The sequence below is a fragment of the Ranitomeya imitator genome, chromosome 2 (assembly GCF_032444005.1).
Source record: "Ranitomeya imitator isolate aRanImi1 chromosome 2, aRanImi1.pri, whole genome shotgun sequence".
Taxonomy (NCBI): domain Eukaryota; kingdom Metazoa; phylum Chordata; class Amphibia; order Anura; family Dendrobatidae; genus Ranitomeya; species Ranitomeya imitator.
In genome coordinates, this window is record NC_091283.1 from 521668513 (window position 1) to 521694170 (window position 25658).

General features: G+C 44.3%; 1 protein-coding gene across 2 annotated transcripts in view; it reads left to right on the top strand.

Moving 5' to 3' along the window:
- Positions 1-15276, top strand: part of ODAD4 (outer dynein arm docking complex subunit 4) — a 58018-nt gene extending 42742 nt beyond the window's left edge. Inside the window, exons 6-13 of one of the 2 annotated variants that reach the window (XM_069751786.1) lie at positions 1603-1821; positions 4935-5139; positions 5284-5370; positions 5490-5686; positions 12170-12270; positions 12857-12932; positions 13446-13504; positions 14956-15276. In XM_069751786.1, coding sequence (XP_069607887.1) covers positions 1603-1821; positions 4935-5139; positions 5284-5370; positions 5490-5686; positions 12170-12270; positions 12857-12932; positions 13446-13456 — 896 coding nt within the window. In that variant the 3' untranslated portion in view covers positions 13457-13504; positions 14956-15276. Of the gene's footprint in view, positions 1-1602; positions 1822-4934; positions 5140-5283; positions 5371-5489; positions 5687-12169; positions 12271-12856; positions 12933-13445; positions 14575-14955 lie in introns of those variants that run through there. The other variant, XM_069751785.1, reaches the window with a different exon arrangement.
- The last annotated feature ends 10382 nt before the right edge of the window (positions 15277-25658 follow it).

Below are 25658 nucleotides of genomic sequence, written 5' to 3' on the forward strand. Positions count from 1 at the left end.
CAAAAGACAAGTGTCAGCATTGTCAGTTCTATTCCAACACAAAATTGCCACCAGATTGCCAGTTAAGACGTTCATTCAGGTAGTTTGCCGTGTGGCGCCTCCCTACAAGATGCCTTTGGATTCATGGGATCTTAATTTGATTCTCGGGGGTTCTTCAGGAAGCTCCTTTCAAACCACTGCAGGACGTCTCTCTAACCCTTCTTTCCTGGAAGGTGGTATTTCTAGTGGCAATTACATCAATCAGACGAGTCTCTGAGTTGGCAGCTCTATCCTGCTGACCCCCATTTCTTATCTTTCATCCAGATAAGGCAGTCCTGAGGACTTCCCCCTCTTTCCTACCCAAAGTTGTTACCTCTTTTCACCTCAATGAGGAGATTGTTTTGCCTTCATTCTGTCCGGCACCAGTCCATTGTATCAAGAAAGCTCTGCACACTCTCGATGTGGTTAGGGCTCTTCAATGGTACATCTCACAGACGGCTCCCTTCCGCAAGTCAGATGTCCTATTTTTTGCTTCCGGAGGGGCATAAGAAGGGTCTAGCCGCTTCTAAGGCCACAGTAGCCAAGTGGATTTGCTCGGCTATTCAGGAATCCTACCGTGTCAGGAACACTCCTATCCCAGTAGGGATTAAGGCGCATTCTACTCGGTCAGTGGGCGCCTCTTGGGCCATTCGGCACCAGGCGTCAGCACAACAGGTCTGCAGGGCTGCGACTTGGTCCAGCTTGCATACTTTTACAAAACACTACCACATTCATTCTCAATCTTCTGCAGAAGCTGCTCTTGGCAGGCGCATTCTGCAATCGGCAGTACCTCAGCTGTAAGCTAGTGGTACATGGGGTATTAGCAGTTGTGTTACTCCCCACCTAGGAACTGCTTTAGGACATCCCATAGTCCTGTGTCCCCCAATGAGGCGTAGGAGAAGTAGGGATTTTTGTGTACTCAATCCTTTTTTCCGAGCCAATCATTGGGGGACACAGCACCCACCCTGTCAGCCTATCAGCTTGTTGTTAGTTCCTTGGTTTTGACATAGTTTATTGTCTTTTCTTTAATGCTCCTACTGCTTTGCTACTGAACTGGTTGAATCTCAGCCAGAGAGAGGGTGTATACTGCAGAGGAGTTAATCTTTCTGTGTTCACTTAGTGTCCTCAAGGTGGCAGCAGCATAACACCCATGGTCCTGTGTCCCCCAATGATTGGGTCGGAGAAAAGGATTTTACGGTGAGTACACAAAAATCTCTATTTTTGTGGCTATCTAAAAGCTATGAAACATACAGGTGTGGGGACTCAAACATGTCACTCAAGCTCCCGCGATACTCTGTACATACCTGAGCACCCTAGGCAAACTCAAGTAACTTACTCATCACTAATCCTGAATGTCTCCACCAGTCTGTTTCCCCTGCTACTGTAATCTCATGCCGTACATCCACATCCCACTGCAGCTAAGCGCTTGCCTATGTTTTCTCTTGCCAGACATACAGGCCATCAAAGGGGTTAACTGGAACTTTTATTATTTCCCCATTTACTAAGTTCCAGCATCTACAATTTGTCTTGCAGTTCATATAATGAATATAGATTGGTAATTTGCCTAACTTTACTTTGAAACAGGGTTAGTGAAGGGAAACACTAGAAGTGGTTTAAAGCTGCAGGACCTGATCTTGAATGCAATCACCTATCTGGACACCAGAACAGAGTTCTGGAGGCAGCAGAAACCGATCTATGCCCGGGAAAGGGACCACAGAATCATGCAACAGAAGTGGAACAGGGATCGGAGTAAACCTGATCGGAATCAGTACATCCTCAAGAGCATGGAAGAGATAGATATGTGTATGTAGTCATCTTTTTAATGGCAAAGTTATTTTCAGGAGGAAGGATGTGTATTGTATCTTGTTTATATTGTTTTTTGTTTGTTTTTTTAATACTTTTCATGAATGACCTAAACATTATGGTTTAAGTAAAATAATATCTATCTACATATAAATGGCAGGTTAACCACTTTGTCAACTGTGTAGTCTTTTTAAGACATCTGGTAAATAGTAGTGCCTTTCTTTCTCCTTCCAGGTGCTTTATCCCTAATTTCTGAGCTTCCATTCTTCACACATACAGCATTCTGGCTACCCGGATTGTCCAGTGTGGTCTAGATCTATCCCTCTCTATGTGCTCCCCTGTATCTCAGAGACACTGGCAGAAGAGTATGCAGAAGTTAGGTGGATGAATAAAGGCAGAGGGCTCTGCTGATATGTAGAGTAATTTACGGAGAGTCAGTCCAGCATTCATAAATATATTAGAAAAAAATGTCACTTTATTGCAATACTTTTAGTCTGTACATAAAATGACTGTTCAAACCAAGCACAAGAACTTGGTGCACCCTTGGAGTAGATAAACCGTTTAGTGCACCTTTCCACTTTCTTTTTTTCCATCTCTCTCTGACCTCCTATGGTTCCTTTAAAGCCAGAGCTGTCAATCAAGGAAAAGTAGGACAGCGGTAGACGGGAATACAAGTAGGTGGGAAAGTGTGCTAAACTGTTTGTCCACTTCAAGGATGCACCCAGCTCCTGTGCTGGTTTGAACAGTCATTTTGTGTAGACAAATTCACTTTAAAATCCAAGAAATTAGTAAAACGAACTTCCGATCCACACAAAAGATGCTGTGCGACCCAGGTAGTCAGACTGTTGGTCTTGTAGCTGAGGACAGGAATAGCGCCTCAGAATTTAGGAATAACGCCCCCAATAAAAGACGCTACTATTTACTGGATATCTGTTGCTATTTGGCCAAAATAAGAAACCTTGGAGTTCTTCTTATCATCCCTTTCCCACCAAGAGACATTTTTTTTGTTGGTTTTGTTTTGCTTTGCAATTTAGTTTTTCCTTCAATTCCTCAAAAAGTCTCAACAGTTTTATTTTTCCCATAGCCATATGAGGGCTTGTTTTTTTTTTCTTTGCGGAAAGATGTAGTTTTGAATGACAACATTCATGTTACCATATAACTTATCAAAGAACAGGGGAACAAATTCTAAATTTGGTGAAATAATGTAAAAATGCAATTACCATATTTTTAGGACTATAAGACGCACCCCAAATTTTCAGGAGGAAAATGGGGAAAATAAATTAATGCGTAACATGGGGGTCTGTCTTACAGTCCTGAATTCAGCTTACCCGGGGGTGATCGGCAGTGCTGGTGGAGCGGAGTCACAGGGGGTGTTTTGTAGTCCGGCGATGATATGACCCAGACTGGTGCACAGGTTCGGCAGTGCGGAGGCTTTGGCGACATTTTGTGAAAGCCCGGAGCCCCTGCAGCCTGGATGTCAGTCTGGTGCTGCAGGTTCGTCGGTGGTGCGGGGGCAACGGCAACATTTTGTGAAAGCCCGGAGCACCCGCAGCCCGGACCCCAGTCTGGTGCTGCAGGTTCGGTGGTGCGGGGGCTACGGCAACATTTTGTGAAAGCCCCGTGACCTCTGCACTTCTATTGCCTCGATGCTGTGACCTCCGGGAAAATTGTCGCTGGAGGCGGCGCATGCACAGATTAAGATCTCGGCAATCTCAGTGCCATTTTCCCGGAGGCCAGATTGATTCCCAAGGCACAAATTGAGATCTCGGTAATGACATCTCATCTCCAGATCTCGGGAGATGAGATCTCGGAGCTGACATATCAGTCTGCGCATGCACCGGCCGCGATTTTCCCGGAGGCCACAGCATCGAGGCAATAGAAATGCGGGGGGGGGCTCCGGGCTTTCACAAAATGTCGCCGGAGGCCCCACCCCGCTGCACCAGGCTGGGATGGGAGCGAGATCATCGCCCTGCAGCGTCGGACCACTGGAAGAATCGTCCGACTCCTGCTGCCACCACTCTAACTGTAAGTACATTCCGACTACAAGACGCACCCCCGTTTTCCCCCAAATTTGGGGGGAAAAAAAGTTTGTCTTATAGTCTGCAAAATACGGTACCTAGTAACATTATTCTTCAGATCTATGATTGCATCAATACCAAACTTGTATCCTTTTTTATACTATAATGATGGAAGAGATTTTGATAGTCTTTTTCATTGCATTTTTGTCAGGGAAATGTGTAAAATGAAAAACTATAAGCCTGTGGGGTTTTTATTTGTTTTACCATGTGTAAAGTGGACCTGTCAGAAGTGTCGAATGTTTGCTCTTATTTCATTCCTGCTCATCCGCTGAATATATTGTTTGGGGTTTTTTATTCCCCATACGATTTTGGAGATATAGGCCTTTTTATTTATTGCTAATTCCTGTGGTCTTTACTAAGGAGGAATGGGTCCCAGAATTCTCTGCGGAGCTGTGTCTTTAGACTGATGTGCATTATCAGCCTCTAAGCAATGCCCCTCTATAAAGACTATAAAATAGCACTAACTAAAAAGACCCATCTCTGGAAACATATAATGAATTTAAAAGAAAATTATACTCAGTGATGCAGTGCGAATAAAATACGGTAAGTGCAAAAATTGGCCACTTTCGACCTAGTGACAGGTTCTCTTTGACATATGGGCTTTGTGCCTGAAAGAGTCAAGTCTATTAAAATATAAAATTAATTATCCCGTATTTTAAATGTTTATTTCTTTTAATGTTTTAACTTTTGAATCCAGAAGAGAGGAATGATTTAATCAAATTATATAATGTTATTAGTTTTTTGGTTTGTGTTCCTAAGGGGCTTAAACCTGCAATTGTTTGATGCTTCTAAAAAACACTGAAAATTACTGACCATTTTATAATAACACAGACTGGGCTTTATAGGTGTACTAAGATGGTCCATTAGTAGGCCCTCAGCTGTCATCAGTATCCAAGACAATCCCATTAACAAAAATCCTAGTTTTCATTTATTCCAAATTTCAAGGTAGATTAATTGGAATAAATCTGACCATATAGGATTTTTTTTAAATTGTTTGCAACTTACCACTACTAAGGTATTTTTCAATCATTGTAGTACTCTCCAATGGAAATGCTGAAGAGAGCTACAAGAAAGGTCGCAAAGTGTTGAAGAACATCCATACTTGGAAAGATGACACCCCAAATAAACAGGAATTGATAGGTAACCTGCACAGCTGCATTGGCAATGCCCTTATGGATATGGGGCAGATGGAAGAGGCTCTGCAAAGTCACCAGAAGGACCTCAAGATTGCACATGAAAGGTTTGTCAGCTAACCTCTTATCAGTACTGATCACGTCTACCCCAAAGTATTCTGCTCCTGTACCTTATATTTGTTGTATTAGTTAATTTGTATTTTACAACTCTGGTCATAAAGTCATGAAATAAATTCAAAGTTGTTTTTCAGCAATTTACCAGAAGCGAAATCCCGAGCACTGGACAATATAGGAAGGGTTTATGCACGGATTGGGAAGTTTAAAGAAGCTGTAAAAGTGTAAGTGTCTTGTTTATAGAGCTTTAAATGGAAGGCTGCAGACCCAAGTGTCTCAATAGGTAGCTCCAGATCCAGGACATTTTTTGTAATATTACCCCCCTTTTTCTTTTAAACTAAAGGTGGGAGGAGAAGATTCCTATGGCAGCTTCAAGCTTAGAAAAGACCTGGCTCTTCCATGAAATCGGTAGATGCTATCTGGAGCTGGAATTGTTGGAAGAAGCTAGAGACTATGGTGTGAGATCTCAACATGAAGCAGAGGAGGCTGGGGATGTTGAGTGGCAGCTCAATGCTTGTGTCCTAGTAGCACAAGCCCAAGGTAAACCACCTAATATGTAAAAACACAAAAATTAATCATTTTTTTCTTCAAGTGAAACTGTACTTTCAGCAAACTTTGCATAAATCAATATTATATGTGAATATAGGTGACTTTGCCATACATCTTATCAGAGAATGTTACTTCTTGAGGCACTTCTTGCCCTCTTCCAACCTCCTGAATCCAATGTGCACTCTAAAATCACAGCTTAACTTCCAAGGCGCAGAAAGGTGTTAGGTTATACTTTATGTAGAGGTGAGGATTGAAGACGAGCAGAGTGAGAAAACAAACTGAAGGAGACGCAGAAATATTGTGCTCTGCTTTCTAACAAGCTGTTTACCTCACCCCAGAGCTGGATTCATAGCTACACTGCTCAGTACTGAGGTGTAATTTCCTCCATGTTTCTGTTGTTTGTCTGTGTGCTACATAAGGAATAAAGAGCAGGAATCCCTCTCGATGTATTGTGTATGTGAGGCATTATTGCAGCCTTCCCCCTCCCATGAGTTCAGAGATGGAGCTTGCAGAGGGGAAAAGTAGAAAAAATGAAGGATATAAGACAAATAGTGGCGTGAAATAGTGTTCCTCCTGTCCACACTCAGGACAGGATATTCTGAAAGATTATATGAAATTACAGTTATTCCTTTAAAAAGGAATAACTAATAATAAGAATTAGGCACAGGAGGCCTAATGTCCATAGACTGCTTTACTGGAAACAACAACTCCTGAGGGTTAGGAATGGATTGATGGGAACAACCCCTTTGTTTTGCACTGCCAAATAGCACAATACTTCTTTGGTTAGCAGTGGTTTTGGGATCCTGTTATTGAATCTTAGAAGATATTTGGTTTCCATTGAAACAGAACCTACAATAGTGTGTGTGAAAAATTAGATTGTGAGCCATATTGGGACAAGCTTTGTGCGGTGCTCTGAAGTACACTATAAGAGCAAAATTATTAGTTCACCCCTCTTAATTATTGAATTCAGGTTTTTCATGCCATCCGATTGCCAAAGGTGTATAAAATCCAGCCCCTTGCCATGCTGTCTGCCTTTACTAGTACTTGTAAATGAATGGGTTGCTCAAAAGAGCTCACTGTCATCAGCGTGGTCCTGAAATAAGTCACCATTGTAACAAGCCAGTTCATGACATTGCTTCCCTAATGCATATTCCATAATGTGAGTGATATTATTGAAAAGTCTACTCATTTAAGAACTACATCAACTCCGATCCGAGAGCGAGGTCACCAAGTGCTGGGGGCACATCTAATATATAATTGTCTAAAGGTCACTTCCGTCTTTCTGTCCTTCTGTCACGGTTATTCATTCGCTGATTGGTCTCGGCAGCTGCCTGTCAGCGACGGCCACAGTCCGGAAAAAAAATGGCCGCTCCTTACTCCCCGCAGTCAGTGCCTGTCGCCCGCATACTCCCCTCCGGTCACCGCTAACACAGGGTTAATGCCGGCGGTAACGGACCGCGTTATGCCGCGGGTAATGCACTCCGTTACCGCCGCTATTAACCCTGTGTGTCCCCAACTTTTTACTACTCAAAGTTTTACTACTGCCTTATTTACTTAACTATATACGAGTTGGCGACTCTAGGATCAGCACCTGTTCACACTGAGTCTATGTTTGGATGTGCCTGTCAGGTTTTTGAGATGTATTCTTTAGCCTTCTGACTGTGCACTCCGCCTCCTAGCCACAGGTGTTTTAATTACAGCAGGTCCAATACCCCTCCACAGAGAGAGAGAATTTTAGTCTAGGAAGAGGTTTCATATGTACCCATTCAGATGGAGACGTTTATTCTCAGCGAGGTAAGGCAAGTGTAGGACCTGGTATAAGAGAGATGCCGTAAAGGGGCTACCAGGTAGACATAAAATTGGCCATTTTTATGCGCTAAACGCTCTCATTTTTCATATTTCTAGTGCAGTAAGGCAGTTCAAATTTCGTTTTTCTAGTTTGCATGTTCTAGCGCTGCAGTGTGCTGCCTTATTTACTTAACTATATACGAGTTGGCGACTCTAGGTTCAGCACCTGTTCACACTGAGTCTATGTTTGGATGTGCCGGTCAGGTTTTTGAGATGTATTCTTTAGCCTTCTGACTGTGCACTCCGCCTCCTAGCCACAGGTGTTTTAATTACAGCAGGTCCAATACCCCTCCACAGAGAGAGAGAATTTTAGTCTAGGAAGAGGTTTCATATGTACCCATTCAGATGGAGACGTTTATTCTCAGCGAGGTAAGGCAAGTGTAGGACCTGGTATAAGAGAGATGCCGTAAAGGGGCTACCAGGTAGACATAAAATTGGCCATTTTTATGCGCTAAACGCTCTCATTTTTCATATTTCTAGTGCAGTAAGGCAGTTCAAATTTCGTTTTTCTAGTTTGCATGTTCTAGCGCTGCAGTGTGCTGCCTTATTTACTTAACTTTTCCCAACTTTTTACTATTGACGCTGCCTATGCGGCATCAATAGTAAAAAATGTAATATTAAAAATAATTTAAAAAAAGCTGCTATACTCACCCTCCGTTGCCGCTCGCGCCGGCCGCCTTCCTCCGTTGCAGGTTCCGGTGGCAAAAGGACCTGCCATGACGTCACGGTCATGTGACCGCGACGTCATCACAGGCCCTGCGCTACAAAGACCTGCCATACATCACGGTCATGTGACCGCGACGTCATCACAGGTCCTGCGCTGATACCAACCCTGGGACCGGAAGCTGCTGTGGACTACAAGGGCTCCCTCGGAAAGGTGAGTATATGTTTATTTTTCATTTTTTAACCTGTGACAAACCTGACTGGGCAATATACTATGTGACTGGCCAATATACTACGTGGCTCTGTGCTGTATACTATGTCACTGGGCAATATACTATGTCACTGGCAAATATACTACGTCACTGGGCAATATACTACGTGATTGGCCAATATACTACGTGGCTCTGTGCTGTATACTACGTCACTAGGCAATATACTATGTCACTGGCAAATATACTACGTCACTGGGCAATATACTACGTGATTGGCCAATATACTACGTGGCTCTGTGCTGTATACTACGTCACTGGGCAATATACTATGTCACTGGCAAATATACTACGTCACTGGGCAATATACTACGTGACTGGCCAATATACTACGTGGCTATGTGCTGTATACTACGTCACTGGGCAATATACTACGTAACTGTGCAATATACTACATGGCTCTGTGCTGTATACTACGTCGCTGTGTAATATACTACGTCACTGGGCAATATACTACGTGGCTGCGCAATATACTACGTAACTGGGCAATATACTACGTAACTGGGCAATATACTACGTAACTGGGCAATATACTACGTCACTGGGCTGGGCAATATACTACGTGTCTGGGCAATATACTTCGTCACTGGGCAATATACTACGTGGCTGGGCAATATACTACGTGACTGGGCAATATACTACAAAACAAACAAGATGGCAAACTGCACTTCACTTAACCGGAGCGCCCGTCCAGGTCCAGGGAACCCACTAGGACCGTAGAAGACTGAAGATAGGAAAATGACAGCGCTCCATCCGGGTGTAATCCAAGTATGAAAATTTATTTAAGCCATAAAACAGCAAACAGCAACGTTTCGACCCTGTGGGCAATATACTACGTCACTGGGCAATATACTACGTAACTGGGCAATATACTACATGGCTCTGTGCTGTATACTATGTCGCTGTGCAATATACTACGTCACTGGGCAATATACTACGTAACTGGGCAATATACTACGTAACTGGGCAATATACTACGTGGCTGCACAATATACTACGTCACTGGGCTGGGCAATATACTACGTGTCTGGGCAATATACTATGTGACTGGGCAATATACTACGTCACTGGGCTGGGCAATATACTACGTGTGTGGGCAATATACTACATCACTGGGCAATATACTACGTAACTGGGCAATATACTACGTAACTGGGCAATATACTATGTAACTGGGCAATATACTATGTCACTGGGCTGGGCAATATACTACGTGTCTGGGCAATATACTACGTCACTGGGCAATATACTACGTGGCTGGGCAATATACTACGTGACTGGGCAATATACTACATCACTGGGCAATATACTACGTAACTGGGCAATATACTACATGGCTCTGTGCTGTATACTATGTCGCTGTGCAATATACTACGTCACTGGGCAATATACTATGTAACTAGGCAATATACTACGTAACTGGGCAATATACTACATGGCTGCGCAATATACTACGTCACTGGGCTGGGCAATATACTATGTGTCTGGCCAATATACTATGTGACGGGGCAATATACTACGTCACTGGGCTGGGCAATATACTACGTGTCTGGGCAATATACTACGTCACTGGGCAATATACTACGTGGCTGGGCAATATACTACGTGGACATGCAAATTCTAGAATACCCGATGCGTTAGAATCGGGCCACCATCTAGTAGTACATAAAGGTTTACCACTGTTTCCTGACTCAATGACAGTAGACAAGCTGATGAATTCATAAAATATCAGTGTTTTATTTTGAATTCATTAAAAATTCATGATATTAGAGGAAGATGAACGTTGTCGTGTTTTGACACACAGGTTTTAATTGTAACGTTGCGATTAAGACCTGAGTGTGGAAACACTGTGTGTAGGTTACTGTGCACAATCCTGCTGACATGTTCCCTTTAAGCTGCTGTGATTGCCACAGGCCCAGGTTTTCTAATCCCCAGTGTTTCCAGACTTTAGGCATCGAGTCGTATCCACATGTCCTCTTACAGCTAAACGATATCCTAGAGGATGGGAGGGAAGGGATGTCTTCCCAGGGGTCCCTTGTATGACCCAGTCTTTCTGACTCAGCCATCCTTGTATGGATATTTTTCCATTTACTCGGTGGCAATGCAATGTCATATCACTTTGGCTAGGTGCGGCTTTCCCTGATTCGGGTAAGTTCACACACGGCGTTTTTTTTTCTGCAGCAAAACCTGATCATCTTGGCAGGAAAGAAGCTGCGCCAAAAACGCAGGTTTAGGTGGGTTTTTTGTGTCCTTCTTGGTGCGTTTTTTTCATGCGTTTTTTTCTCTTTGTGCATGCCAATAAACTTGAGTACACATAGAGAAAAGAAAAACAACTTCCTGTAGATAGAATGTATAGATAGATTGATAGCATAGATAGATAATAGATGGAATAGATAGAATAGAATAGATACATTACCTGCAGTATCCTCTTCACTAGCATTTTCCCACGGTGTAGGTTACCTCAGGTCAGCCTGTGAGGGAGCGCAGGCTCGGTGACGTCACCCCCAGTTACTGAGCCTGCGCCCGCTGCATATCATTCATTCCCCAGTCGCTTACAGCGGTCACATTAGCATCGCTCCGGGTTGTAAGCTTTATCTCCCCCAGATACTGCGTGGGACACTCAGTATATTGGACTACGACGGATCAGGGAGTATACTTTTGCTTTTTTATTTTACTTTAGAAGATGGAGGGCTTCACTTTGGAATGGCAGAACAATAAAAAGATTGCAAAACTGTGTGGTGTTATATTTCACTAAAATACTTTTTCTGTGTGTGTGTGTGTGTTTATTTAACCCTTTAATTACTATAGGATTAGTAATGGATAGGTGTCTTATTGACACCTCTCCAATACTAAGCCGGCCTAATGTCACCTTACAATAGCTTCCTTTTCTGGGCAGCTGCGGGCTGCTATTTTTAGGCTGGGGGTGCCTATATCAATGGCCTGAGAATACCAGACTGAGAATACCAGCCCCCAGCTGTGAGCTTTAGCAAGGCTAGTTGTCAAAAATGAGGGGGACGCCATGCCGGTTTTTTAAATTATTTATTTAAATAATTTTTTATTAAAGCGTGAGGACCCCTCTATTCTTGATAACTAGCCTTGCCCTCTGCCAGCCTCTTGCGCGGTACCACAAGCGGAACACCGTCGCGAACATGCCGCCGCCGGGATCAGCCAAATGATTCACTGACTGCCACCATCTTTGTACAGGAGGAGTGCATGCACAGTTTTAATGTGACCGCCACCATCTGCACAAAGATGGTGGCGGTCTGATTTACTGCGCCTGCGTAAATTCCGCGCAGGCAAAGTCAGCACTTGGGAAAAGAGAGAGTGGAGCACATGGGGGGGGGGGGAGATTCTCAACGCTGCAAAGCCTGCCCCCATCGTGACATTACCGCCTTCCCGATGTGATGGCATCGGGCCTCCATCTAGTTAATTATAATAATCACCAATGGCATAAAACCAATTCAAGATCATTTGCTATGTGACACAAATAAGGTAGAGAGAAATACTGATTAACTGTAGAGTCATTAATTAATTGTAACGGAGTCACGTGACCATAGGAAACATTGATATTACTTTACCGAATGGTTCTTTAACCAGAAAACCCTGAACATTAGTCATGGCTGTGGTTCATGAGACTGGTCAGAGTTGACATATTGACTTTCTATGATCACAAATCTTTTTTATTTTCTTTTAGCAAAATTAAAGGATTATCAGTCTGCTGTGATCAACTTCGAGAAAGCCTTAGAGAAAGCAAGAATGGCAGACAATAAGGATGCAGAGCAGGCCATCATTACTGTGAGTATACTTAACCCCCTATTGTCTAGTGTAGCTCTCATGTTCCTCTTTTAATTGAAGCCAACCTCATAGGCTAATGAGCCTAAAAGGGTAAGGTCAATCTGAGCATCCAGGGCACGGCCAGTAGCTTATAGGGCTGTAGTCTGGTAACCCGGTCCTCATCCTTCATGTCTTTTTCAGACTTTGTGATGTAATCTTCTATTGTATTGTCCCATCTGTTTCTTACTGGATCAAGTGAGACTAGCAGAACTTAGGAGTTCAATGAAGACACCGCTGCCCTGTGACCTATTATGCCCTAATTGATGATAAATGTCACCAGGTTTATAACGCTTGGCCTGAGAGCAGCATAAAGTTGGGAGAGAGACCCTGATTCTAATGGAGGGTCACGTACTGGTCTTCTTGCTGTAGTTTTATCTGCTGCTGCTCTTCTTGTTCTCAGTGATGAGCTCTGCAATCCTCGATATTCACAAGCTCTGTCTATTCCCCCACCATTGAATGACAGCTTTCTGCCTATGCACAGTGCTAAACATAATGTGAATCACTGCAGCAATATAATAAATTCAAGATTTTTGTACTTTTGCCTAAGGCTCTTGAAAATGCAAAAAGTGGAACTACTGGGGAGAATAAATCAGAAGATGGAGAGAGGGAAGATGGTCCACCTGGTAGGTGATCAGAAAAAGAGCGTTATATTTAAGATTCCTAGGCCCGGGCATATTGATCCCTCTCCTTCCTTTTCCTCATTGTGTATAAATCCTTTGTCTGTTGTTCACCAATTGTAAGATTGAAGATTTTGTATAGGTCTAATGATTAGAGAATGTCTTATCCTGGCTTCTTGGTCTGCCTGTCTATAAGGGCTAATTAATCCTATAATACTACCTTTGGAGCTACTAAGGGGCCTTAAGCTCTATAGTTAGAATTCAATGCACACTGATGTTCTTTTCCATATCATGTGATCGCATTGTGTTTACGTTGTTAGTTAAACTTAAAAAAAAAGCAAAAAACAATATACTAAAATTAGTTACAAAAAAAGAAAAACATTAGAGGAGCGCCATGTTTTTCCAAACGCGTGAGACAGAAAATCAAAGAACATAATGAAGCAGATTTATCAATACGCTCAGACAGTGCAGACTGACATGACAGATTTATAACCGCATTAATTATTTTTTGTTTTCCAGAGGAGGAATGAAGAGGAAGAATCCTGACACATCCACTAAGAGCAAATTTAATCTGAAATGTACACACTACAATTTGTTACATTTTACCTGCAGAACATGTTGCTACTTACCGTATATACTCAAGTATGAGCCGACCTGAGTATAAGCTGAGGCACCTAATTTTACCACAAAAAAATAAGCAGTGTATTCATTGTCCATTCATTCCTATCCTTGTATGCATGGCTCCTCATCCCTATCCTTGTATGCATGGCTCCTCATCCCTATCCTTGTATGCATGGCTCCTCATCCCTATCCTTGTATGCATGGCTCCTCATCCCCATCCTGGTGTACATGGCTTCTCATCCCTATCCTGGTATGCACTGCCCCCTCATCCCTATCCTTGTATGCATGGCTTTTCATCCCTATCCCGGTCTGCATGGCCCCTTCATCCCTATCCTTGTATGATTGGCCCCCATCCCCATCTTGGTATGCATGGCCCCTATCAAATAATATAAAAAAAAATGCAACTATTATTCTTACCTTCCTGGGCTCCCTCGCAGCGTCTTCTTCCGGTGCCAGCAGCTACTTTATGCTTGTAAGCAGTGCATGGCAGGGACGTCATGCGCTGCTTGCAAGAAGAGCTCAGCTACCAGAAAACTTGGCACTCCCCACACCGAGACTAAGTAGAGCGCACAGTGTCAGCGCAGCCGCCGGGTGGTCACGTGTGCCCGCTACTTAAGAGGAATGAATATTCACCCCGCTCCACTCCCATGGGAGTGGAGAGAGTTGAATATTAATTTCTCTTAAGTAGCGGTCACACGTGATCGCCCGGCCACTGCAGGAAGCCAGCGGCTGCGGCTGACATTGTGCGCGCTAATTCAGAGAAATGAATATCCACTGCCAGCGCAGTTAATATTCATTTCTCTTTAGCAGCAGGCACAGGAGATAGCTGCAGCAGCTGGCTCCTGCCTCTGTGACCCACTGCTCCGTAGCTTCTGCTCCCCCTCCATGTTCTGGACCCTCACTCGAGTATAAGCCGAGGGGGGCATTTTCAGCACAAAAAAATGTGATGAAAAACTCGGCTTATACTCGAGTATTTAAAGTATTTAATTAATGGAAATAAAACAGCAATAAAACATTTCCTTCTCAATTCGTATTTTTTGCGTATTTGTGTCATTTCCCTTCATTTATAATTCTGTAGGTGGATAATTTATAGGTGGGGTTTAACATTACTTGTAACTGTTGTATTAAACAGCCAGACAAGAAACATAATTGCTGCAAAAAAAAAAGTAGGAGAGATATATGCAACCACAAAATTTATTTTTAAAAGTGAGCACATGGCAGGGAATGTTATAGACTTAAGAAATAAGCATTAGGCTACATTCACACGTCCGTGTGCTGTCTGTTTTTCTAAGACAGTACGCTGACCCTTAGCATTTCATTGAGCTATTCACACATTTGTTTTTAAAAATGGATCCATGTGTCCGATCTGTGAGATTTTGAGCATGTCGTATTCTTATCCGTTTTACAGATCATACTCGGCCATCAACGGTTATGGGAATCAGTTTGACAGACATGAAAACTGGAAGACGTACTTTTTAATTCAGTGTTTGATCCTTTCTTCAGTGATCCATTGTTAAAGGGTTTCTCCAAGAATGTAATAAAATGGCCCCCACCACGTAATTTAAACGTCAGCCTCTTCCTGTCACATATCAGGACATGCTGTGGTCTGAAGAAACACAACTAACAAGACTTGTCTCTACTTATATACAAGGTTTATTGTAAATACACTTATTGGTGACTTGACAAAGAACGACTGTGACAGCAGAAGAAATAAATGTTTTCGACTGACTGCAAATATACAAATGAGACTGGCGGAAAAATCCTTTGTGCTCAGTTAGCCAAAGAGAGGATTCATTACTTCTCCTGTCATACACAGATGCAGTCATGGCCAGATTCACACATCCATGTTTCACAGTCCAAGGATGGATGGGTCTCATATATATTATACAGTGGTGTGAAAAAGTGTTTGCCCCCTCCTGATTTCCTATGTTTATGACACTTAAATGTTTCAGATCACCAAACAAATTTAAACATTATGTGATTTATCAAATCTTTGGAAAGTGAAGTTCAAATTCCCTAGCTACATCCAGGCCTGATTACTGCCACACCTGTTCTCAATCAAGAAATAGCTTCAATAGGACCTGCCTGACAAAGTGAAGTTGATTCCTCAAAAGGTAGACATCATGCCGCAATTTAATGAAATTCTAGCACAAATGAGAAAGAAATTACCGTATATACTCGAGTATAAGCCGACCCGAGGATAAGCCGAGACCCCTAATTTTGCCACAAAAAACTGGGAAATCTTAATGACTCGAGTATAAGCCTAGGGTGGAAAATGCAGCAAGTACCGGTAAATGTCAAAAATAAAAATAGATACCAATAAAAGTAAAATTTATTGAGACATCAGTAGTTTAAGTGTTTTTGAATATCCATGTTAAATCAGGAGCCCCATATAATGCTCCATACAGTTCATGATGGGCCCCATAAGATGCTCCATATTAAAATATGCCCCATATAATGCTGCACAAATGTTGATTATGGCCCCATAAGATGCTCCATAGACATTTGCCCCATATAATGCTGCACAAATGTTGGTTATGGCCCCATAAAATGCTCCATACAGACATTTGCCCCATATAATGCAGCACAAATGCTGATTATGGCCCCATAAGATGCTCCATAGACACATTTGCCTCATATAATGCACAAATGCTGATTATGGCCCTATAAGATGCTCCATAGAAATATTTGCCCTGTATAATGCTGCACATGGCCCCATAAGATGCTCCATAGAAATATTTGCCCGTATAATGCTGCACAAATGCTGATTATGGCCCCACTAGATGGTGGCCCGATTCTAACGCATCGGGTATTCTAGAATATGCATGTCCACGCAGCCACGTTGTATATTGCCCAGTGACGTAGTATATTGCCCAGCGACGTAGTATATTGCCCAGTCATGTAGTATATTGCCCAGTCATGTAGTATATTGCCCAGCCACGTAGTGTATTGCCCAGCCATGTAGTAGTATATTGCCCAGTGACGTAGTATATTGCCCAGCCACGTAGTATATTGCCCAGCCACGTAGTATATTGCCCAGCCACATAGTATATTGCCCAGCCACGTAGTATACAGCACAGAGCCACGTAGTATATTGCCCAGCCACATAGTATATTGCCTAACTACGTATGTCACAGGTTAAAAAAAAATAAACATACTCACCTTCCGATCCGAGGGCCCCTTGTAGTTCTGTTGCCTGTGCGAGACACAGGCGGCAGCTTCCGGTCCCAGCCTGCTCGCGCAGGCGCGCGGGGCCTATGATGACGTCGCGGTCACATGACCGTGACGTCACGGCAGGTCCTGCTCGCGCAGGCGCGCAGGGCCTGTGATGACATCGCGGTCACATGACCGTGACGTCACGGCAGGTCCTTCTGCCAGACGATCTGTGCCAACAGAACGTGGTTGTATCGCGAGGAGCGGGAAAGGCGGCGTAGGTGAGTATATAATCGTTTTTTATTTTATTATTTTTAACATTAGATGTTTTTACTATTGGCGCTGCATAGGCCGCGTCAATAGTAAAAAACTTGGTCACACAGGGTTAATAGCAGCGGTAACGTAGTGCGTTACCCGCGGCATAACGCGGTCCGTTACCGTGGGCATTAACCCTGTGTGAGCGGAGGGGTATATGCGGGCGCCGGGCAGTCAGTGCGGGGAGTAAGGAGCGGCCATTTTCTTCCGGACTGTGCGTGTCGCTGATTGGTCACGGCAGCCATGACAGGCAGCTGCCGAGACCAATCAGCGAACGAATAACCGTGACAGAAGGACAGACAGACAGACGGAAGTGACCCTTAGACAATTATATATATAGATAAGATGCTCCATAGACTATTATGACCCATATGCTGTTGCTGCGATTAAAAAAAAAACACATACTCGTCGCTCAGGCCCCCGGCACTTGCTATAGTCACCTGTCCGCGTTCCACCGCCGAGCACCGCTGTGTCTTGTGCATCCTCTGCTCTGACGTTCAGGCAGAGGGCAGCGCGCACACTGACCTGAGCGTAACTGCAGAGGACGCGGAAGCCAGAGCGGTGCCGACGGTGGAATGCGGACAGGTGAATATCGCGCACTGCCCCGTCATACTCACCTGCTCCTGACACGGTCCCTGCACGTCCCTGGTTCTCCGGGCGCAGACAGCTTCTTCCAGCGTTGAGTGGTCACATGGTACCACTCATTACAGTAATGAATAAGCGGCTCCACCCCTATGGGAGTGGAGTCGGGTCCATATTCATTACTGTAATGAGCGGTACCACGTGACCGCTCATTACAAGAAGAAGCTGTCAGCGCCCGGAGAAGCAGGTACCGTGCCAGGAGCAGGTGAGTATGATTAGACAGCTGCCGCTCCCCCTCCCCTGCCGACCCCTGGGAATGACTCGAGTATAAGCTGAGAGGGGCAATTTCAGCCTAAAAAAATGGGCTAAAATGCTCAGCTTATACTTACGGTAATTGCGATCTATCCGTATGGAAAAGGTTATAAAGCCATTTCTAAGGCTTAGAGACGCCAGATAACTACAGTGAAAGCCATTATCCACAATTGTCGAAAGCATGGAACAGTGATGAACCTGCCCAGGAGTGGCCGGCCAATCAAAATTACACCAAGAGCACAGCGACCATTGTCAGTTATTGGAAATGCTTGATTGCAGCTGTTGCTGTTAGGGTGGACCAACCAGTTATTGGGCTTAGGGAGCAATTATTTTCTCACACAGGGCCCTGTAGGTTTCAGTTTTATTTTTCCTTAATAATGAAGACTTTTATTTAAAAACTGTATTTTGTGTTATTTTTGTCTAATACTGTATTTACATTTGTTGGTTCATCTGAAGCATTTAAGTGTGACAAACATGCAAAAGAATAAGAAATTGGGACGGAGCAAACACTTTTTTCACATCACTGTGTGTGTGTATGTATGTGTGTATATATAAAGCATTTTATGATGTGAGCTATTAACCCCTTCCTTCTATACACCGTATAGCATGCAGGCAAAACAACTTGGACGTTTACACAGGAAAAAAGGGCAACTAGCTGCAATGGCGAGATCAGAGAATTTTGAACCTGCCCATTTAATTCTTTTGATAAAGACTGTTAGATTTATAATGTTAGCACAGGTCCTAGCTAACGTCCCACAGATGTGTATGGTGAGGATGCCTTTTGGCATAACAAATACTGAGCTTTTTGTCTGCCCATTCTGTGTATACAGAATATACATGCATAACAGGTATATAATGATGGAAAGTATAAGTTACCTAACTTAAATAGTCTCTTTTCTTCTTCTGGATGCATGCTTATTATGAGCAAAGTGGAATTTCAGTGTATCCCCAAAGTAAACCTAAAGAGGTTATCCAGGACTATATACATTTTTTTAAGTTGGCTTAAGAACTAACAGGCATATAGTGGATTGTTGTGTGTGGCACCGATCTCCCCTGGCAGAGAGCGGTCATTGATTGCTCTTGCCAGCAATTCTGCTGCTTCCGCTGATGTCACGTCGACAGAGCAGATGCTATGTTGATGGGGCGTAATTGCAGATGTTGTGCTGATTGACCGCCGGCTGCCCTCTGCATAAGTGTCAGCATCATCAATCAGCATGACATTGGCAGTGACTTTCCATCAGCAAAGCAGCCCTGAAGAAGGAGCGCTGCTCTGATGGCGTAGAGAAGCTGAATCGCCGGCAGGAGCAGTTACCGCTCTGAGCCAGGTCTGGATAAAACAGGCAGGTAGTTGCTAACTTTTTATTAGAGAGTCTATATTTTCCTCCAAAAGACCCAGTACACATCTTCTGTGCTCTGGTTCTAGTTTCACCCCAAATACTCTTGCCACAAGACCAATACTCCCTTCCTAGGTCTGTTGGATAGGGAATTTTTTAATTCAAGTATATAGAAAATAGTTTAGATTATGGCCCTAAATTATAGAGATTTAGGAGGAAAATTACTTTGGATTTTGGACCACCCCTTTAAGTATGTGTGTCAATAGTAACTTAAATAAGTTATATATTGTCTTCACACCTTTTGATTGTAGTTTATTACCTTAAAGGCGTAGTCTAGCTTACATTTATGGCATATCCACAGGATAATAGATTAGTAGATGCCAAAGTGACCTGCCTCTATCTTGACAACAAGGTACCAATGCACACTGCTTTCAATGGAAAGGTGGTCGGAATTCCCGTACAAATGAATGACAGAGGGCACATCAAGTCCCTGTTATTGAGATAGATTATGGACACATTGGTAAGTGCCACATATACCGTATTTTCCGGCGTATAAGACGACTGGGCATATAAGACGACCCCCAACTTTTCCAGTTAAAATATAAAATCTTCTCAAAAGTCGGGGGTTGTCTTATATGCTGGGTGTCGTCTTATAGGGTGGGTGCGGAGCAATCTGTGGTCGAAGTATATAGTAGGGGGGAGTGGTCCCGATGACGAGGTGAGGGAGCGCCTCACCAGGAAGGTGTAAGTGAAGCAAACTGTCAGCGTCGGGGATGCCAGGGTTATGCAAATGAGAGAGAGAGAGAGCAGTGCTGTGCCTAGAAAAACACTCCTCTTTCACTCATCTGGCTCACCCTTGTATCCTATTATCTCCTCTGCCTCTGCTTCACTTACACCTTCCCGGTGAGGTGCCCCCTCACCTCGTCATTGGGGTCGCTCCCCCCACAATATGCGGCGACCGCAAATTACTCCGCACCTGCCCTATAAGACGACACCTGGCGTATGAGACGATACCCGACTTTTGAGAAGATTTTCAAGGGTTAAAAAGTAGTCTTATACGCCAGAAAATACAGTATATATTATATATCTATATAATTGTCTAAGGGTCACTTCCGTCTTTCTGTCCTTCTGTCTTTCTGTCTGTCACGGATATTCATTGGTCGCGACCTCTGTCATGGAATCCAAGTCGCTGATTGGTCTCGCCAGCTATCTGTCATGGCTGCCTCGACCAATCAGCGACGGCCACAGTCCAATTAGTCCCTCCCTACTCCCCTGCAGTCGGCGCCCGCCCCATACTCCCCGCAGTCAAAGCTCACACAGGGTTAATGCCAGCGGTAACGGACCGCGTTATGCCGCGGGTAACTCACTCCGTTACCGCCGCTATTAACCCTGTGTGACCAAGTTTTTACTATTGATGCCTATGCAGCGTCAATAGTAAAAACATCTAATGTTAAAAATAATTAAAAAATAACAAATCATTATATACTCATCTTTGGCGACGCTCCGGTGACCTCCGGCAGGTTCCGGTGCCAAGAATGGTATGGGAGAAGGACCTGCCATGATGTCACGGTCATGTGACCGCAACGTCATCACAGGGCCTGCGCGAGAACGACCTGCCGTGACGTCGGTCATGTGACCGCGACGTAATCACAGGTCCTGCGCGCCTGCACGAGAAGGACCTGCCATGACGTCACGGTCATGTGACCGTACTACAAAGGGCCCTCGGAAGGTGAGTATATGTTTATTTTTTAACCTGTGACATACATGGCTGGGCAATATACTACGTAGCTGGACAATATACTACGTGGCTGGGCAATATACTACGTCACTGGGCAATATACTACGTGGCTGGGCAATATACTACGTCGCTGGGCAATATACTACGTGGCTGGGCAATATACTACGTGGCTGGGCAATATACTACGTGGCTGGGCAATATACTACGTGGCTGGGCAATATACTACGTTGCTGGGCAATATACTACGTGACTGGGCAATATACTACGTGGCTGGGCAATATACTACGTTGCTGGGCAATATACTACGTGACTGGGCAATATACTACGTGGCTGGGCAATATACTACGTGGGCTGTTGTTGTGAATTCTGCTTTTGGGTTCCCTCCAGTGGTTGAAGGTGGGAATGCAGTTGTCTCTGAGTCACAGTCCTGGCCAGGTGTATCTGCTGAATGCAGTTCTGACTGGGATATTTAGGTGTGCAGGATTCATTAGTCTTTTCCTCTACTGCTCACAGTCAATATTTGTGGGGGGCTGCCTATCCTTTGGGGTTCTGCTCTGAGGCAAGGTAGATTTCCTATTTCCATCAATAGGGGTATTTAGTCCTCCGGCTGTGACGAGGTGTCTCTAGGTTTTGTTAGGCACACCCCACGGCTACTTCTAGTTGCAGTGTTAAGATCAGGATTTGCGGTCAGTATAGTTACCACCTACTCCAGTGAAAGTTTTCATGCTGCTCCAAGGTCACCTGATCATAACAGGCTGTGCAATATACTACGTGGCTGAGCAATATACTACTTGGACATGCATATTCTAGAATACCTGATGCGTTAGAATCGGGCCACCATCTAGTATTATATATTTATGGCGTATCCTGTCAAGTGAATAAAAATACCAAAACTTTGAATTTCTTTCTGGTGATAACACCTTTGTCCACTAGAGGGTGCCATAGTATAAAGAACAGTCCTGCTGAACTGGGCTCTATGTTGGCCCTTTTTTCTTCATACTATGTGAACGTACCAGAGCTGACATCTATTCTACTATTATTCTCAGTGAAAAAAGGCTAATGAAAATCGCTGATTGAACTGGATACGTTTTTTCTCGTTTGGCAAAAATACTGACATCTGAATGAGGTGTAAGGTATTTTTCCATATTCAGTTTTTTAATGTAATTTTTGAAGGCAAAAGTTCATAATAAAAAAGGCTCAATAATTTTGTTACAGGTATCTCACACTTGGTGGGCGTGGCCTGGCTTCTGCTATGTGAAGACGCAGGAGTCTTAAGCTCTCACAGAAACCCCGCCAAAAACGTGTCAAAAGCGACTTTGAGACCTTTTATTTGCCAAATTTTTGCCTTCAATCAAAAGCCTAACACCCAGAGCTTAAAATGAGACTAAAACCAGGTCTCTAGGCAAAGGAGAACTCGAGATATGGAGATCTGAGCTTTTTGTGCTGGAGGCACCTCATGGTGACGCCGCCATTTTGGGACCCGGCTACTACAACTGAGGGGACTGAGTTTATTCTACTAACATCGCCGATAAACCCTTGAGCCTTATCGGACTCTTATGAGGGGTATTATCAGGAACAACCTGCTTTAACCAGCCCGGGGAGAAGCTTCTGTCTCCCCCCCTGAAGGACTACATCATCTACCGGCTCTCACACACCGGAGCTGAGCTGCGACAAGCAGCAGAAGATAGAGGCCACTGCTGGGGATACTCCCGGACACCTCCGGCTACCAGGAGGATCACAGTCCACCGGCTTATGCAGTGCCGGGACCAAAGACCGCAAGGCTGCAGCAGCGGTGAAGGTAGAAGTGACGGGTCCACGGCACTCAGAGACAGCCGCCTTAAGGGAGAAGAGGATTGGGAGGAGCACGCGCCGCAACTGACTCCCTCGCCCAGCGAGACCAGTGCCCGGTCTGCATAATAGCAGCTGCGGAGTTCTGCGACACCCACCCGAGAGCTGCACTGGCCGCGGACTGAAGCGGAGGACCGGAGGAGAAGCCGTGTCCTTTACAGCAGCCAGCGGTGAGTCACTCCCTCACCGCCGACCGGAATTTTCCCTCACGCCGACTCAGCCACTGCCTGGACTGGGGTCGGGGGATCCCCCCTCCACGCCGCCGCAAGCAGCCGCCGAAAGCCTATTACAGCGCCGGACCGTGGTGACCGCTCCAGAGCCCTCCTCATCATAGCCGAGGCGCCGCTCCAGACCGCTGCAGCGACGCAGGAGGTAGCCCTTCGGCCGCTGCGGCCATCGTCGGAGAGGACACCTCCGTGCCAGATCTGAAGCCCCGACCCGCCGCCGAGCACCAGAGGACACAGCAAACTGGGAGAAGAGGACCGGGAGGAGCGGGTGCCACAGCCGAACTCCTCACACAGCTGCAGCAGTTGCGGAGGTGAGTCTCCTGCCGCGACTTGGGAATCCCCCTAGACCCGACGAGCATAACTGTTTACACAGCGGGTGCTCTGTCTGTACGAGCGGGAGCATTGCTGTGGATATAACATTTATTGATTAAGCGACGGGGAGCAAGGCTGTGGAACTATAATCACCGGCCAACCGCATATATTAACCCCTTCAAGACCCAGCCTATTTTGACCTTAAAGACCTTGCCGTTTTTTGCAATTCTGACCAGTGTCCCTTTATGAGGTAATAACTCAGGAACGCTTCAACGGATCCTAGCGGTTCTGAGATTGTTTTTTCGTGACATATTGGGCTTCATGTTAGTGGTAAATTTAGGTCAATAAATTCTGCATTTATTTGTGATAAACACGGAAATTTGGCGAAAATTTTGAAAATTTCGCAATTTTCACATTTTGAATTTTTATTCTGTTAAACCAGAGAGATATGTGACACAAAATAGTTAATAAATAACATTTCCCACATGTTTACTTTACATCAGCACAATTTTGGAAACAAAATTTTTTTTTGTTAGGAAGTTATAAGGGTTAAAATTCGACCAGCGATTTGTCATTTTTACAACGAAATTTACAAAACCATTTTTTTTAGGGACCACCTCACATTTGAAGTCAGTTTGAGGGGTCTATATGGCTGAAAATACCCAAAAGTGACACCATTCTAAAAACTGCACCCCTCAAGGTACTCAAAACCACATTCAAGAAGTTTATTAACCCTTCAGGTGCTTCACAGCAGCAGAAGCAACATGGAAGGAAAAAATGAACATTTAACTTTTTAGTCACAAAAATTATCTTTTAGCAACAATTTTTTTATTTTCCCAATGGTAAAAGGAGAAACTGAACCACGAAAGTTGTTGTCCAATTTGTCCTGAGTACGCTGATACCTCATATGTGGGGGTAAACCACTGTTTGGGCGCACGGCAGGGCTTGGAAGGGAAGGAGCGCCATTTGACTTTTTGAATCAAAAATTGGCTCCACTCTTTAGCGGACACCATGTCACGTTTGGAGAGCCCCCGTGTGCCTAAAAATTGGAGCTCCCCCACAAGTGACCCCATTTTGGAAACTAGACGCCCCAAGGAACTTATCTAGATGCATAGTGAGCACTTTGAACCCCCAGGTGCTTCACAAATTGATCCGTAAAAATGAAAAAGTACTTTTTTTTCACAAAAAAATTCTTTTAGCCTCAATTTTTTCATTTTCACATGGGCAACAGGATAAAATGGATCCTAAAATGTGTTGGGCAATTTCTCCTGAGTACACCAATACCTCACATGTGGAGGTAAACCACTGTTTGGGCACATGGTAAGGCTCGGAAGGGAAGGAGCGCCATTTGACTTTTTGAATGAAAAATTATTTCCATCGTTAGCGGACACCATGTCGCGTTTGGATAGCTCCTGTGTGCCTAAACATTGGCGCTCCCCCACAAGTGACCCCATTTTGGAAACTAGACCCCCCAAGGAACTAATTTAGATGCCTAGTGAGCACTTTAAACCCTCAGGTGCTTCACAAATTGATCTGTAAAAATGAAAAAGTACTTTTTTTTCACAAAAAAATTCTTTTCGCCTCAAGTTTTTCATTTTCACATGGGCAGTAGGATAAAATGGATCATAAAATTTGTTGGGCAATTTCTCCTGAGTACGCCGATACCTCATATGTGGGGGTAAACCACTGTTTGGGCACTCGGCAGGGCTCGGAAGAGAAGGCGCGCCATTTTACTTTTTTCAATGGAAAATTAGCTCCAATTGTTAGCGGACACCATGTCGCGTTTGGAGAGCCCCTGTGTGCCTAAACATTGGAGCTCCCGCACAAGGGACCCCATTTTGGAAACTAGACCCCCCAAGGAACTTATCTAGATGCATATTGAGCACTTTAAACCCCCAGGTGCTTCACAGAAGTTTATAACGCAGAGCCATGAAAATAAAAAATAATTTTTCTTTCCTCAAAAATGATTTTTTAGCCTGGAATTTCCTATTTTGCCAAGGATAATAGGAGAAATTGGACCCCAAATATTGTTGTCCAGTTTGTCCTGAGTACGCTGATACCCCATATGTGGGGGTAAACCACTGTTTGGGCGCACGGCAGGGCTCGGAAGGGATGGCACGCCATTTGGCTTTTTAAATGGAAAATTAGCTCCAATCATTAGCGGACACCATGTCACGTTTGGAGAGCCCCTGTGTGCCTAAACATTGGAGATCCCCCAGAAATGACACCATTTTAGAAACTAGACCCCCAAAGGAACTAATCTAGATGTGTGGTGAGGACTTTGAACCCC